The sequence below is a fragment of the Enhydra lutris genome, unplaced genomic scaffold (genome assembly GCF_002288905.1).
Source record: "Enhydra lutris kenyoni isolate GAN:26980312 unplaced genomic scaffold, ASM228890v2 scaffoldscaffold81, whole genome shotgun sequence".
Lineage (NCBI taxonomy): Eukaryota > Metazoa > Chordata > Mammalia > Carnivora > Mustelidae > Enhydra > Enhydra lutris.
In genome coordinates, this window is record NW_019154165.1 from 2,595,730 (window position 1) to 2,613,100 (window position 17,371).

A 17,371-nucleotide genomic window follows, 5' to 3' on the forward strand; every position below is an offset into this window, starting at 1 on the left:
AACATTTTAGAAATGAGAGAATTATAGAGATAGAGAATATATTAGTGATTGCCATGAGTTAAACATAATGGTTTCATGGGTGTGGCTAATAAAAGGGCAACCAACGGGATCATAATTGTAATGGAATTTTTCTGTATCTTTGCTGCATAAATGTCAATATTTTGTTTTTTAATATTGTATTAGAGTTTTGCAAAATGTTAATATTGGGGGACACTGGGTGAGGGATACACATGATCTCTATTATTTTGTATGTGTGCATATAATCTACTATTATTTCAAAGTAAAAAGTTTATTTTAATTTAAAAGACATTCTTAGAGATATAAAAGCTAAAAGAATTCATCACCAGCATACCCAAAGTATAAAAAATGTTACAGCACATCCTTTAGGAAAAAGTCAAATAACAGCAGACAGAAATATGGATCTCTCCAAAGAAATACAGAGCACCAGAAAAAATAATTATGAAAGATTGTTCTCTTATTGTGTGTACTAAAAACCCTAAAGTAACCACTAAAGCAATAAAACAATTATAGTTAATAATGCATGCAATAGAAACATAACAATACTCATTTGATCCAAAAGAAAGAAAAAGAGGGAAAGGAGGACAAAGAATAGAGGGGACAAACAGAATACAAATGACAAGATGACAGACTTAAAACCTAATCACATCCACAATCACATTAAATGTAAATATTCTAAAAACCCCAATTAAAAGGCAGAGACTACCAGACTGGATTCAAAAAAGCAAGACTCAACTATAGGCTACCTACAACAAATATACTTAATAAAAAGACACAAGAGGTTAAAAGTAAAAGGATTAAAAAAAGATGTAACATATTAACACTAATCAAAATAAATCTGGGCTATTTATATTAATCATACAAAGTAGATTTTAGAGCAAAGAATATAACTGAGAACAAAGAATTTCATAGTGATAAAGTGGTCAGTTCATAAAATGGAAAATTCTAAATGTTTATGCACATAATAACAGAGCTTCACAATATATAAATGAAAAACTGGTAGAACTGCAAGGAGAAATAGACCAATGCACAATTATATAGAGAGATTTCATTATTCTTTCCTCAATAAGGGATAGAGTAAGTAGACATAAAATCAGAAAGGAAACAGAGACTGCAAATACTATCATCCAAGGTGATCTCACTGTTATGCAAAGAACCGTCTAGTAAGCATTTGAAGAGCATACATTCTTTTTCACCAGCACATGAAACATTAACCAAAATAGACCATATTCTGGGCCCAAAAAAGGCTCAATAAATTTAAAAGGATTTTAAGTCACATAAAGTATTATCTCATCACAACGGAATTAAAATAGAAATCAAGAACAGAAATACATCCGGAAAATAATCAAGTATTTGGGAATTAGGGTAACATAGTTCTAGCTAATCCATGGGTCAAAGAAAAAAATCAAAAGGGAAAGTAGAAAAAGACTGATCTGAATAATGATGAATATGCAATATATTAGAATAAAAAATTCAGGGGAAGTTTATAGCACTTAAAGGCCTATATTAGAAAAGAAAAAAAGGGGGGGGGAGGGGTGCCTGGGTGGCTCAGCTGGTTAAGTGGCTGACTCTCGATTTTAGCTCAAGTCATGATCTCAGGGTCCTAAGACTGAGCCCCGCACTGGGCTCCTTGTTCAGTGGGGAGTCTGCTTGAGGATAGTCTCTCCTTCTCCCTCTGCCCCTCCCCCAACTTGTGCACACTGTCTCTCTTACTAAAATAAATCTTAAAAAAGAAAAACAAAGTTCTCAAATCAATGACCTCAGCTTTCTACATGAAGTAGTAAAATAAGAACAAATTAAATCCACATAAAAGGAAATGTTTGCAGAAATTAACAGTGTGATTCTAAAATTTATAATGAAATGTAAAGCACCTACAATAGTCAAAACAGTTTTAAAAAAGAACAATGCAAAAAAAAAAGAAAGAAAGAAAGAAAAAGAACAATGCCAAGGTACCTAGGTGGCTCAGTCAGTTAAGTCTCTGACTCTTGGTTTCTCATCAGGTCATGATCTTGGGATCCTGGGATTGAGCTTACTACTTAGACACATCACCAAAGAATATATCTGGATGGCATATAAGCACATGAAAATATGTTTGATATTATTAGCCATCAGAGAAATGCAAATTAAAGCCACTATGAGATAATACTATACAACCACTAGAATGGCTACAATTAACACTATACCAAGTCTTGGCAAGGATGTAGAACTGGAACTCTCAAACACTGCTAGTGGTAGTGTAAAATTTAGAAGTTTGGCAGTCTTTAGAAAGGTAAATATACACCTTCCATATGTCCCAGACATTCCACTATCCATTCACCTAAGGGAAATAAATGCATATGTACACAGAAACTTTTGTATACAAATATTTATAGCAGCCTTATTTATAATAGCTAAAAGTGAAAATAAGTCAAACAGCTATCAATAGTTGAAAGGGAAAACATTGTCATATAATACTAAACAGTAGAAGATGAATGAACTATTCATACACACAACATAGATGAATATAAAAATAGTTTTTCTGAGTGGAAGAAGCCAGATAAAGAGTTCATATCGAATGAATCCATTTATAGAAAATTCTAGAATCTACAAACTAATCTATAGTGATAAGAAGTAGATTAGTATTTGCCTGGAAGGGAAGGAAGTGATGGGGAAGGGAATGGAGGGAATACAAAAAGGCACCAGAAAATTTTGGGGGGTGTTGGATATTCATTATCTTTTTTTAAAAGATTTTATTTATTTATTTGACAGACAGAGATCACAAGAGGCAGAGAGGCAGGCAGAGAAAGAGAGGAGGGGAAGCAGGCTCCCTGCTGAGCAGAGAGCCCGATGCAGGGCTCGATCCTAGGACACTGGGATCATGATCTGAGCTGAAGGCAGAGGCTTTAACCCACTGAGCCACCCAGGCATCCCAGATATTCATTATCTTGACTGTGGTGATGGGTGTATACATCAAATTGTACACCTGAAATGTGTTTTATTGTATGTCAATTATATCTCAATAAAAGTGTAAAAAACTATAAGGAAAAATATGGCATAGTTAATACAATCACAATGTTATTCATAATTATTTAACTCTTTTCAAAGATTTCTAAGTGTTTAACATGAAGCCCCAAGAAAACCCAGGTCTTTCTAGCCAAAGGACCAGGGAAATGGCACACTAGTAAGACAGAAAGCATGTAGACAATCATCTCCCTACTCTACCCAAACACCACAGATAAAACTGTGGCCCCACTCACATCACCCTCAGTAAAGGCCAAGTGGGAAACTTAGATATTAACCCTAGCCTAGTTGTAAGGAGATGCCCCTCTTACCTCCCCACTGGAGAGATGTCAGAGAAGATTGAGTAGAGATCCTTGTCTGGCCATAACAAGGTTTCCCCGCTCCTTGATGTCAGTAGAAACCATTTGGTTAAGTCTGGGCTTCCACTTCCACCTAATAATAAGAAGGCACTCCTCCCTGCAAGGGTGGTATCAGTGGAGGCCTCATGGGGAGCCTGAACTTCCACCTCTGCCTAGCAGTTACAAGGCATCCTCTTCCTGACTAGAGTGTCAAGAAAGGTTGAAACACTGTATTTTAACTAACCAGAGTTTAAATAAAAACTTCAAAAAAATAAGAAATCACTTATCATACTAAGATCCGGGAAGACCACAACCTGAAAGAGAAAACAAAATCAACAGAAACCAATACTGAGATGACAAGAGATTAGAATTATCTGGATTAGGATTTTTAATCAGCTATCATAATAAGTTTCTTCAAGGAGCAATTATGAACACAACAGAAACAAATAGAAAAAAAAATAGGAATTCTTAGCAAAGGGGAAAGAAGTTACAAAGAACCAAATGGAAATTTTAGAACTGAAAAATACAGTAGCTAAATTAAAAACTCAATGGATGGGTTCAATGGCAGAAGAAATTGAATAAAGAATCAGAAAACTTGAAAATAGAACAATCAAATAGGTGTAAGATTAAGCAAACTATAGTACATCCATACCAGAGAATATTATTCAATAATAAAAAGGAAAAAAATATTGATACAGGCAACAAATTGGGTGTCTCTCAAAAGTATCATGTTCGGTAAACAAAAGTCAATCTCAAAAGGTTACATATGGTATTTTCTTTATATAATACTAAAGAAACGACCAAGTTTTACAGATGGAAATATAGTGGTTGCCAGAAGTTAGAGATAAGTGAAGGATGGGAGGGGGTGGGCTTTATTCCAAAGGCACAGGAGGCAAGTGGGAGACCTTTGTGGTGATGGAGTAGTCCTGTCTCTTGGTTGGTTATACAAATATTCACATGTGATAAAATGACATAGACCTATATACACACAGAGTACCAATGTCAGTTTTCTGGCTTGATGTAGCACTCTAGTTACATAAACTGTAACATTGGAGGAAATTGGATAAAGGGTAAAAGAGACTTCTCTGTACCATTTTTGTAACTTCCTATGAATGTTTAAAAATAAAATCTTATTTTAAAATATTTCAATATTTTGTATTCAAATTTATATTAAATTTTATATTGATTAAAATGTTACATATGTTTCACATTATACTATTAATAAATATTTTAACATGAAATGTTAAAAAAGAAAAAATAAAATCAAGACATTGGAAATAACTAGAAGCATAATGTAACAAATATGAATGATGGTTATGAATGATGGGTAAGATTCTTCAGGCCAGAGAAACATCCTAGAGTTGGAAAACAAAAGTATTATACTTCTTGTGTCCAAAGTACATAGTACTGAATCACTGACCACCAAAGAGAAATAAAATTGATGGTTACTCTAATTCAAGTATAGGTTACACATCACTAGAGAATGGTTATTTTCAAACTTGGGAACATTATCTTTTGAATAACAAGGTAGAGAACGATGATGGTATATAGCAAGCTATCACTATATGTTTGTTGAATGAATAAATGAATGGGTAAACCAGTTTCCTTCTTATCTATGTCATTATTGTTACATTATCTCAGCCTTTAAAAGCTTTTTTGAGGGGATAGATGGTTAGGGGAGATCAGAATTTTGGATCTTTGGTGATAAATTATTCTTTTTTTTCCCCCCTTAGGGTGGAGTGCTAATAGAATTTTGTTTTCTCCAGAAGTAAAATAGTTTAAAAACCATTGTTCCAAAGCACCAATTATTAGGCAGTGCTAGGCCTATGACCATTTGATTTTGTGACCTTATCCAAATCATTTTAAGTTAAAGTGTCTTTAACTTGGTTGGAGAAATTCACACTAACCATTAATAAGATTGTTAATACTCTGAGATACCACCCTAGAGGACACGATGTCAGAGTAATCAAGATGCCATAAAGAAAATGTTGCTCCTTAGATAAATACAATGATCTCAGCTCCAGCCATTTATAATAAAGTCACTTTATAAAAATACGAAACATAAGATTATCTAATAAAGGTTTATCTGGGTACCATTAATAAAGAAAGAGGGTAAAAGTAGGAAGTATTTTCCAAAAATACAAAAAAAAGGAAAACTAACAGTTTTCTTTGATGTCTTTCTCTTATTAGGTAATAACTTAATAGGGAATTTCCACTAAGACAGAGTCTCAAGAGCAAGGAATGAATGGGGGTGGTAGTCGTGCAAGAAAACAAAAATAGGAAAAGACGAGAAGAGATCTGCAAGTAAAGTTCAGTACTAGACCAAGGTAGTGGCAAAGAGGAAGGACAACAAGGAGTACAAACTTTCTTTTGGACTAATCTCATTCTCTTCTCAGCTCAAAATATGTCCCTTATGCCCACCTCTCCCTTTCTGGTTGGTTCATTGCTTGTCCTTATTGTATCTACTGATACCTAATCAAGATTGATTATAGCAGAGCCTCCCCATAGACTCTGGCAGGTCAATGTTAGTCTGGTTTTTGAAAGGGAAGTTCAATGCAGTTGACAGATGAAATGCAATTAAAGTCTAGAGCCTCGAACCTCATTGGTTTAAATCTTATGCCTGATAATCACCCATCATCATATCCTTTTTAGTCAGAGGGCACTAAAGCTAACTGATGCATCAGACAGAGAACTCCAAATCATGCTGCTCTGGGGAAATGTGAATAATGTACCTCAAATATCAAGGGCTGGCTTCAGTGCTCACAAGCACTATAACCAGTGAAGGCTCTCTAGTGCTAGGTCCAAATATAACACATCCAGCCACTAATTGTTTTCATTTAGTGAAGCCTTTTAAATGTTTAATAATTTACTTTCATTATACTGCCAAAGTCGAGGTCACATAAGGGAGGAGCTGAAGCATTCTGTAGGCATAATTCATAGCTTTCCATTCAATCTAGATATTTCAGTTGCATTGTCATATTTTCAAACTGATAAATCTGATTATCTTTAGAGAGCATACTCATACCACTTGCTCCCTTCAGAAAACATTTTTCATTCACCAATAAACATCTCATCAGAGATGTTTGATTGCCCACCAAATGTACGTTCCTGTAATAGATACTTAGACAAAAAAAACAAAAAAATGGAAAGCAAATTCTTTCCTGAATGGTCAGTCAAAAATGGATATAATGACGTGGTCACTTGCAAATCAGGACAACCACCAAAGCCCAGAAGCTTCTAGGAAATCTCCTTCACTCTCAGGAAGGCTGGAATGCTCTGTTTATTTCCAGAAAATACTTTGATGGCTTAAATGCATTTATATAAGGGCATCAAGAATTGTATTCTACCAATCATCTTTGTAAATCTTATCTGTGGTCATGGGTTCCAAAGACCTTCAATCCAGAAACTCTACCAAAGCCCAATATCAAGCCACGAGATGCTAGTAGCAGAGCTATATTTTCCATAGGCCACAGCAAATCCAAAATCATTCTCATTTTCCTGGGCACAAGGTGATACGTAGGTATTTCTAGTTAACAATAAAAGTAGCTTCTTTGTCACAAAGTACCTATGCAAAGAAATAAACACTTGCCCTTCCTAACACCATGAAGAATACAATCTTACCTATCAACATCTGAAAGGTCAAGAGTTTCAGTTACTGACTTTGCTGAGTTCTTTTATAATAATAACTTAATAATAATAACTTATAAGTTATTATATTATATATATTATATAACTTATATATATAATTATATTATATATAATTAATTATAATTATTATAATTATATTAATATAATATTATAATATTATATTATAATTATTATAATATATATAATATAATAACTTATAATAATTAATTATATTAATATAATTATATATATAAGTTATATAATATATAATATAATAACTTATAATAATTAATTATAATTATAATAATATAATAACAACTTTTATTAATTTCATCTCCCAATAGAATATAAGGGGAGATCACCTTTCCTATCCTCTTCCTCTATTATTTCCATCCAGTTCAGTTCGCTTAATGAATGTACTGGTTACTGACTGTCCATCATCTTTAAAATTAATTTGAGGGGCACCTGGGTGTCTCGGGGGGTTAAGCATCTGCCTTCAGGTCAGGTCATGATCCTGGGGTTCTGGAATCAAGCCACACATCAGGCTCTCTGCTCAGTGGGAAGCCTGCTTCTCTCTTTTCCTCTGCCTGCTGCTCTGCCTGCTTGTGCTCTTTCTCTGTCAAATAAATAAATGAAATTTAAAAAATAATAAAATAAATTTGAAAAGTAGATTTGGAAGAAAACATCATTTGTGTTTAGAGGTAGGCTGGGCACTCATAAAGCCCAGGCTGTCCACAATCCACACATCTGAATTATGCACATACTGTACCATGTGTCACAAAATGTTTTATTCATCCAGCTGGTGACACAGATTTTACACTGAGGAGTGCAGTGCTTCCTAGATGCACGATGCCCCTGTGGGTAGTCAATAAATCTTTATTAAAAGCTTCCTCACAGAGGGAAAAAGGGAGAGACAAGTGAACCAGGGAAGGGCTGGTTGGAAGCTTCTGTAGCTGTTTCAGGAGGGAAGACTTATTGGAAACAAAAGGGAATATCCATAACCTTTCTAGCAGAGGGCACTGGGGACTCAGAGAAGTGGCCACAAATCATTCTGGAATAAAGGGGATTGGGTAGTCATCTCAAGCCTTTGGCAACTAGACTGCTATGCACCAAAAATACACAAACTTCTGTGAGTAAAGCATTGCTACATTTCCCTGTTGCCACCAACAGCATCTGCTTTTGAAAAGTAATGCTCAGTGTTTGTACAGTAAAAATATATATATATATATATATATTTATATAAATATATATATATAAATATATACTTATCCAGTATCTTCAACTATCTAGCCAATAACCTAGAAGACAGCCAATAACATACATTCTAATGATCAAGCATTAAGATGTATATTTGCTCATAAAAATATAGCAAAACATAACATTAGGGTTAGGTTATCATAATAGGATTGCCTATGTCTTTAATGTATAGTCACTCTTAAAATTGTGTCTAAAAATAACAAGCATATTTATCTGGTTCCAGGGGCACTGATTAGGAATGGGGAACTGCCAAATACATCAAGTAGTAACAGCTGATAGCAGTGGAAGAGATTAAAGAACTATAAAAAGCAGATATGAAATTTAAAAAGCATAGCAGTCTGGAGACATTTAGTGTAGGGGCAAATAGTTCTAGTCATATTAAGTGTCCCCAGTGGAACAGATATAGTAGAGCAAAGCAAAAACTTGAGGTCATAATTTTGGCAAAACTCTAACCTTGTCTTGATTTTGTCATATAGTATTACATGAATAACTCCAAGCAGAAGGTTTTCTTGAGGTGGTGTCAAAGGGGGGGTGGTGAACAAGGCACTTACTAGTCATATGGCTTCATGTGCATCAGTTAAGCATTAAGTCACAGATTTTTTTTATCTGTAAAATGTGTATACTTACTACTTCCCTTACAGTACTGTCATAATGACAAAATAAAATACTGTACATAAAAGCACTTAGTAAAACAAAGTGTTAAAAAATGGTAGCTTTCCATTTATTTTGTTCTGCTTACTCCAAAATGGGACTATAAGAATCCATAGTAGTTATCTTACCTTTTTCAAAATTTTCTGTGCTTTCTCATTTAACATATTGCTCCTCCTCTTATATTTGCCAGGGATTATGATGCCATCACTCTAGGTAGAACTGAATCCTATAGGCATCCTTGATTCCTTCCTTTCCATTTATATCTAAGCAGTGACCCTGGCGATTTTTTTAACCCTTCCTATAGCTTTCCTTTGCTTTTCATTCTTTCTGATACATCCTCGTCCCAACCCTTAGAGTTCATCTCTAACTTGTTTTCTTATATTTAATCTCCCCTAACTCATTTGAGCTTTCCTATATCTGCTATAAAGACATCTTTTTGTATGTCATCCCCTGGATCAAAAGCTTTCACTGTCTTCCTAGTGCCTTCAGGATAAAATCCAAACTCACCAAACTGATATTCATAAAAACCCATGGGAGGAACTTCTCACACGTCTAAAGAAAATCTATGCTTGCTTCTTCTGAGAAATTTGTTCATTTTTACCTCATGGACCCCTGCAAATCTTATAGCTAATATTTCCCTCTTTGATCTGTCTGCTAAGACACTCAGAGCCAAACTTAGGGCCCAGCTATAAAATCTCCAGTACTGCGTACTTGGTTTAAACCTTACCATGGCCTCATTTCAGTTTCTTACATTTATTATTCTTTCACACTCATTTCTCTGTCAATTTATTCATCCTGTTTTTGTATTAATTTCTCAATAACCCAACTCAAATCCTGTTAGAATGAGGTAGAGTATAAAATGACATATGATACTAAAAAAAAAAAAAATACATGACCATATGAACAGAGGTGGAAAAGACAAGACTGGGTAGCAAGAGAGGGAGCAAGAATGAAGATGAAAAAGATCTTCAGTAATATTAGTCCAACTCTAAGGAAAGTAGAGAGAACTCTCTGAGGAACATTTACTATAAGCATTTGTAATAATCTAACAAGGAAATAAATGAAGCAGTTATAATAACAAATCTGTTCTTGACAACATCTCTGAAAATAGGAAGTTCTACTGCTAACCTTTTGTCTTAAAATATATAACCAAACAAAAATTTAATGAAGTCAAAGCTAAGCACAATATGATGATGACTTACATTTGTACTGCTTTGCTGCTTACAAAGCCCTTTCACATACAGTATCTCAATGGAACCATTCCGGACTATTCTGTTGTAGAAGCCATTCACATTGGCAAGAAGCTGTTGCAAGCAGCATTCTCCATATCTGGGTCTTTAAAGATGTGGTATTTGCTGTAATAGAAAGTCGGATGGTATGTTGTTTGTCCCCTCTGTCTAAATCCTCCTCTACTGGCATTTCATTTTGTTCTTTAAATCACCAAACTGTACTATGCCAATGTTAGTCTGATCTCTTTACTCGTCCTTATATTGAGCCTCTTTTCAGACACTCGATCCAACCCTCCTTCCTTCCCCTCACCTCCCAGCCCCCAAAGAATAGCTTTCCACTTCTTTGCACGCCTGGACCACTCCCTCTCAAAGCTCTACCTTCCAAGAAGGCATTTGTTTTTGAAGCATTTCAGCTATGAAGACCACCCACTATGTGGCTCGCTTATTGTTCTCATTCTATACTGCACTGTACTAACTTGTATCTTTAGATTGTAAGCTCCTCAGAGAAAGGATTTTCTTCTTTGTTTAGTGCAATCAACCTATTGTAAAGTACTGTGTATACATACTTACAGACTATCACTAATGCGGTTCTTCCTGGGTTTCACTGGAATTATCTACTTAGTCATGTGATTTCACTTGGACATAATTTTTCCTCCCCTGAATTATTTGCGGCCCTCTTCCAGATTTTTTTTAAAGTAAAAAATTAGCACTTTCTGCTTTCAAGAGTGCCGTCAGCTACACATTTATTTGCATGTACATGCTTCATCCTGTTTTATTCTATTTCTTACAGATAACAGTATCAAATTAAATACCTTCCAAGAGCCTGCTACAAAGGTAAAACACAAAGTCATTTTCCTTCTGGCTAATCTACAGATAATCTTATTCACTCCCGCTGTACAGAAAAATGACACTGGTCCACTTGGAATTGAATATATTCAATCACTGGTTGAATGATTGAATATAATGATTAACTATCATTAGTTACAATGCTATATTAGAGAAACAATGCTGCCTAAAAAACATAAAGCCATTGATTTCCCTAAAAAAAAAAAGAGGGTAAAGAAACTTTAAGATACATAGTTATTGAATAATAAATTCCATTTTTCAATTAATGCAAATATTTAATGACTTGAGGTAGACTTTAAAAATAAAAATGCAGGGGTGCCTGGGTGGCTCAGTGGGTTAAAGCCTCTGCCTTCGGCTCGGGTCACAGTCTCAGGGTCCTGGGATAGAGCCCCGAATTGGGCTCTCTGCTCCGCAGGGAGCCTGCTTCCTCCCCTCTCTCTCTGCCTGCCTCTCTGTCTACTTGTGATCTCTCTCTCTCTGTCAAATAAGTAAATAAAATCTTTAAAAAAAATAAAAATAAAAATGCATTAGAAGATAAACAGATCAAATAGTATGTAAATTTTGTGGAAGTGGGAATCAGACATAATCCCAAATCCCCTTCAGCAACTGGTTAAATAAACATCAACACGGAGACAAATGTCTTTTTTTTTTTTTTTTTTTTTTTTTTTGCCAAACTTGTCTCAAACTTTTGCTCAAAAAGTATTTGCTGAATATAAATGCTGTTCCTAGGCCTAAGTAACAGTGAAAAAAAAAAGCCCAAATGTGGGCAAAGGAAGAGGGAGAAGCAAGTATACTAGAATAATCCATAAACTGTGATTGTCAAACTCTTTCTAAAAACATAGAGGTAACACTTCAACATGAAATCTTCTTTCTCTAGGAAAATCTAGTCCATGTCATTGGAACACTTCATATAAGGTCCCTATTTCATCCAATTCATGAGCTATAGTCTTACTCTCCATCCCCCTGGAGTTTTTAGCTTATGCTCAATTATCTAGATGAACCACAATGCCCAATCCTTACTCTTTGTTATACAGATGGAGATGGACACCTTCTAAACACTGTACCTGACATTTGCAAGTAGTCTTAAATAAAAGTTACAAAGAGCATATGGTAATAGAACTGGAGGGATACAAACATGAATTATTTTAGCATCTAAAGTACATTTCAGTATAAACCCTACTTCAGAGTGATACACAACAAGAATGCAAATTGCTTGAGAAGGATGACTCTATAGCCAAGAGATGCTATTAAGTTCTTATCTGTAGCCACATAAAGAGTTTATTCCATATGGAGAGACTGCGCCCATTTTGAGATCTTTACACAAAGATCTATCAAATCCTGGCCGTGCAAACATATCAGGATGGGTGTAGATTCTATCACCAATGCCCCTTAGTGAGCATTTCAGAGGTGTGTGACTAATAGAAAATATGATGTGACAGGTGAAGTCAAGATGATTAAAATTTGATTAAAACAGCATTTTGACACCTTATCTACAATGGTTTTATTATGAAATTTCAGCTTTCTGTTCGTAATGCTTTGCAGTACCCCCTCCAGGCAGAATTAAATGTGTAAGATTTTCTTCCTTATGGACATGTTAAGCAGCTAACATAGTATCTGCTGGGATGAAGTTAGAATATCTTTTCAGTTATAAGGAAAGGAGTATGGACGACAGTAAGTCAAATGTATACCAGATGATAACCTACAAGAGATATATTGGATTAACATGATTCAATCTTGAATACTCAGGATCATACAATCAATACTATTTGGAAAAAGAGATTTCATGCTCAACCTTGGAATTAAGTTGGCTAAATAAATGTTAACTGTGAGCTATCACACTTGACCAACCAAGTTTGGTCAGCCCCCTCTTTAATTACTAAATTATTTGCAGCACACCCTTTAATTACTAAGGAGACTTAGCTTAAGTACTTTTTTCTGAGTTCAGTAGGATCTACCAGGACTTTCTCCTAGGCTACATTAAGAAAAATTAGAACATCAAAAGGACCCAGAGACTAACAAATACTGGGAAAAAGAAAGGGGACGCATATTAAATGCAGGTCAGAGTTCCCCACTAATTGTTCTCCCCTCAACTAACCCTCACATTTTGGTTTGAGTAGAATTTTTAAAAATAATTGGTGTAGTGCTAGAAATCAGGCCCAGAAAATAAGAGCACTCACTTCATGCTGTTAATGATAAATTATGATGTGATCACAACCTAGTAGTAATAAGGAAAGGTTATGAAAGCAAACTTCTCACACCTCTTGTAGAGTTTTATCCTGTTCTTCCCCACACAAAGCAGACATAAAACCATATATTTGTATTATAAACAAGCTGTTACTAAATCAGAACCCCCAAAAAGCATTTTCTTGTATAGTTTTTTTTGTAGTAATGTAGTCCACTACAGTCAGTGCAAAGAAGCACTATTACTATAGAGCATCGGGAGAGTATGGAATACCTTCATCTTTGTAATGGGATTTTACTTGAATAAAACGAAAGATGTCCTGACAATGAAAGGCTTAGAAGGAGGCTACAAAATTTCCTTCAGAAATGGCTTAGAAGGAGGTTACAAAATTTCATTCCCAAGGGCCCTTTATTTATTTTAAAGAAAAATAAAGCCATTTATTGGGGCACCTAAGTGGCTCAGTAGCTTAAATGTCTGACTCTTGATCTCAGCTCGGGTCTTGATCTCAGGGTCATGAGTTTAAGCCCCACATCAGGCTCCACGCTGGGCATGGAGCCTAAACAAAACAAAACAAAACAAAAAACCCACAAAACCCAAAAAACTATTGACCACTGTTTACCATTACTTACAATAAAGTAAACAATATAAATTTGGATAACATTCTGACTACTGCAAAGTTACTGGTTTTTCTGGTTTCTGCTGAATTAGTAACTCAAATATTGAGAAGACTGAGGCTACGTCTAAGGAATGAGTTGGAGTAAAGAAAAACACGCAAGTCAAAGAATTTAGAATATAGAAGTTTGTTAACCATTTATTCCAGTAGGTCCTAAATTGTCAACATCTCTAACCTTCTGATTATGATTAGATTTCCATGAACAAAGGATTAGACATACCATGAATCAGGACCTTTTAATCAATGCAAAGCAAGGATTTCAACTTCTTCCTTTAAACGTCCACTTAAGTAAGTTTTACTGACTTAATTAAAATGTACCAGGACTTGTCTAGTTTTCTCATTTGGGTGGGGAGGTTGTTGATCGTGATAAAATTTTCTATTCGGTGATCTTGCAAATAAACTTGCATTTATAGGACTGTAGATAGGCATATGGATTCTGATACAGCTGCTTTAAAATTGTCCGATTTAAATTGTTTACATTATATTTCAATTGTCCAATTAGTTACAAAATTTGATAGGCTAAGACTTCAGAAAAATTTCAATTTAACTTCAAGTGATTTCTTAGGTTGCTGAAAATGATGGCATCCCAGAAACACAGGCTTAACTATGATGATAAAATGCTATTTTTGTTTCGGTGAATGTTAAAAAAAGAAAGAAAGAAAGAAAATCATTTACATATGTATTTTTATGTACACACACAAAAAAACCCTAAAACAAACAAAAAACTCAGGTATATGGGAGTTAAACAAAATTCTGATTGAGTAATGATTATGGAGATTTCCCCCAATATTTTAAAAAGGTGTTCTCTAATGCAGGAGAATAATATACCATGGTCTCAAATATCCTTTTCTGATAATGGAAAGCTTTTATTTGTTCAAGCTAACCAGTGCTCTGGATAAAAAAAACTGCCCAGCAACTCCCCCAATACTACTTCAAAATGAACATATCAAACTTGATTTTCATTAGAATGTCACTTCATGCTAATAAATCGAAAAACCAAAACCTAGATTTTACATGTAATATATATACAAAAAGCAACACAATTATTGAGCTTCATCTTCTGGACAAGAATGCCAAGTTAGTCTCTCTTCATAAAAAGCAATTACAATGTGAGGACACTTCATAATTGCGCTTTTGCTAGCACCAAGTCTGCCTCACCTGAATCTTTCCATTTCATGAGGAACATTAATTTTCCACTGCTGACTGTGGCACCAATTTTTCCTTCAGGATCAGGACCTTTGGCAAAGCCTCTTGGTTTATCAGCAGCATCTCTTCTCTTCTTTGATTTGCTGTCATCTGATTCACTGTCAGATACAGGTTTTCTTTTTGTACCCTATTTTTCTTTAACAGCTTTTTGAGAATTAAGAAATACTTCAATTAACTCTGGACAATGAAAAAATTCTTCAGGTTCCCAAGTACTGTCAGCATCTGTAAAATCCCTTCCTCCTCAGGAAATACTCCACCTTCCCACTTACTACATGTCAGTTCAATACCTTTTCCACCACTTTTTCAGGATCTGCCTCTTCTACTTTTTTACTCTTTCCAATTCTGTTTCTTTTCCTTTCCTTTTTTTTTTTTTTTTTTTGGCAATGTAGTTTTATTGGACTTGAAGACTTGAAGTCTTTTTTATTGTAGACGTGAAGAGCTATTACTCACTTCCTTGGAGCAGTTCCGGGTTCCTGGTCTGCAGCATCTCCCCCTTTATTTATTAATGGAGATTCTGCCCTGCAAACCCTTTAATTTTTTAAAAGTAATTATATGTATCAATCTTTTATTTTATTACATCTTTATTTTGAAACACAATTAGAAAAATCTTTCCCCTTATGCTGGTTATAGAAGGATTTGCCTATATTTTCTTCTAATACTTGTGCTGTTTCAGGTTTCCATTTAAATCTCTGACCCATTTGGAGTCTATGGTATCTTTTCCCAAATTGCTGTTCTGGTTATCTCTCAATGTATGACAAACTACCCCCAAACTTAGTGGCTTAAAATAAAATTGGTTTTATTAGATTCCATAGTTCTATGTGTAGATTTGACTCAGCTGGGCAGTTCTGCTAATCTTGTTCAGGTTCTCTTGTACAATTGCAGTACTTGATGGCTGGGGCTGGAGTTATTTAAAAGCTTGATTTTAACGCTGGGAAGTCAGGGCATCTCTCCTTCCACATGTAGTTCCAGTGCTACTGAACCATTTAATCTTTCCAGGAGGGTAGCTGGATTGCTTCTTACTCTTTTCTTTTTCTTTTCAAACAGTTTTTATTGTGACAGATTTCATATACCATAAAATTCACCTGCTTATGGTAGTTTTTAGTGGTTTTCAGTACATAGAGTTGTACACCATCACCACAATGTAACTTGAAAGTATTTTTAACATCCCAGAAAGAAACCCTGTACTCATTAGCAGTTATTCCTTATTCCTGCTGCAGCCCTCATCCTTGTTCTGGTCTCAGTCACTGACCTACTTTTCTGTCTGTATGAATTTGTACTTTCTGGATATTTCATATAAAGGAATAATATAATATATATCTTTTTGACCAGTTTCTTTTACTTAGCATGTTTCAAGTTTCATCCATGTTGTAGCATATATCAGAACTTCCTTTTTTAATACAAATAATAATCTATTGTGCTGTGACATCACAATTTATTTACCCAACTATCTGTTGGTGGACATTCAGGTTTTCTCCTCTTTTTGGCTATTATGAATAATGCTTCTTTGAACATCTTTGTACAAACTTTTGTGTCAACATACGTTTTGATTTCTCAAGTGTATACCTAATAGTAGAATTACTGGGTCATCTGTTTGGACTTTTTAATGCTATTGATTTTTTTTTCATCATGATTAAGTATACTCTTTAATCCTCATCCCTTATTACCCCCATTTCCCCACCACCATCACCTCTGGTAACCATCAGTTTGTTCTCTACAGTTAAGAGTCTGTTTCTTGGTTTGTCTTTTTCCCCTTTGCTCATTTATTTCTTAAATTTTACATATAAGATCATATTGTATATTCTTTCTTTGACTTACTTCATGTAGCATTATACTCTTTACCTCCATCCATATTGTTGAAAATGTTACTATTTCATTCTTTTGCACTTCTGAATTTTATATATATATATATATATATATATATATATATATATATATATATATTCATCAGTGGACATTTGGACTTCTTCCATACTTTGGACTGCTTCCATACTTTGGCTATTGTAAATAATGCTGTAATAAGCATAGGAACATAAAGGTGCATGTATCCCTTCGAAATAATGTTTTTGTATTTTTTGGGTGAATACCCAGTAGTGGAATTGCTGGGTCATAGGGTAGTTCTAATTTTAACTTCTTGAGGAATCTCCATACTGTTTTCCATAGTGGCTGCACCAGTTTGCATTCCCACAAACAGTGCAAGAAGGTTCCTTTTTCACCACATTGTTGTGTTTTTATTTTAGCCTTCTACCAGGTATGAGGTGATATCTCATTGTAGTTTTAATTTCTTTTTCATTATGATGAATGATGTTGAACATCTTTTCGTGTGTCTTTTGGCCATATATATGTC

The 17,371-nt window shown here is 34.7% G+C and overlaps 1 protein-coding gene across 3 annotated transcripts in view; it reads right to left on the bottom strand.

Annotated features, from left to right (window-relative positions):
- LOC111161019 (ectodysplasin A) overlaps positions 1 to 17,371 on the bottom strand; it is a 423,110-nt gene that overhangs the window by 261,392 nt on the left and 144,347 nt on the right. For 2 of the 3 annotated variants that reach the window (XM_022524461.1, XM_022524460.1), the window contains exon 3: positions 5,708 to 5,731. The exons of the other annotated variant lie outside the window; for it this stretch is intronic. In XM_022524461.1, the coding sequence (XP_022380169.1) occupies positions 5,708 to 5,731 (24 nt within the window). The remainder of the gene's footprint in view (positions 1 to 5,707; positions 5,732 to 17,371) is intronic. 3 annotated transcript variants of the gene reach the window in all.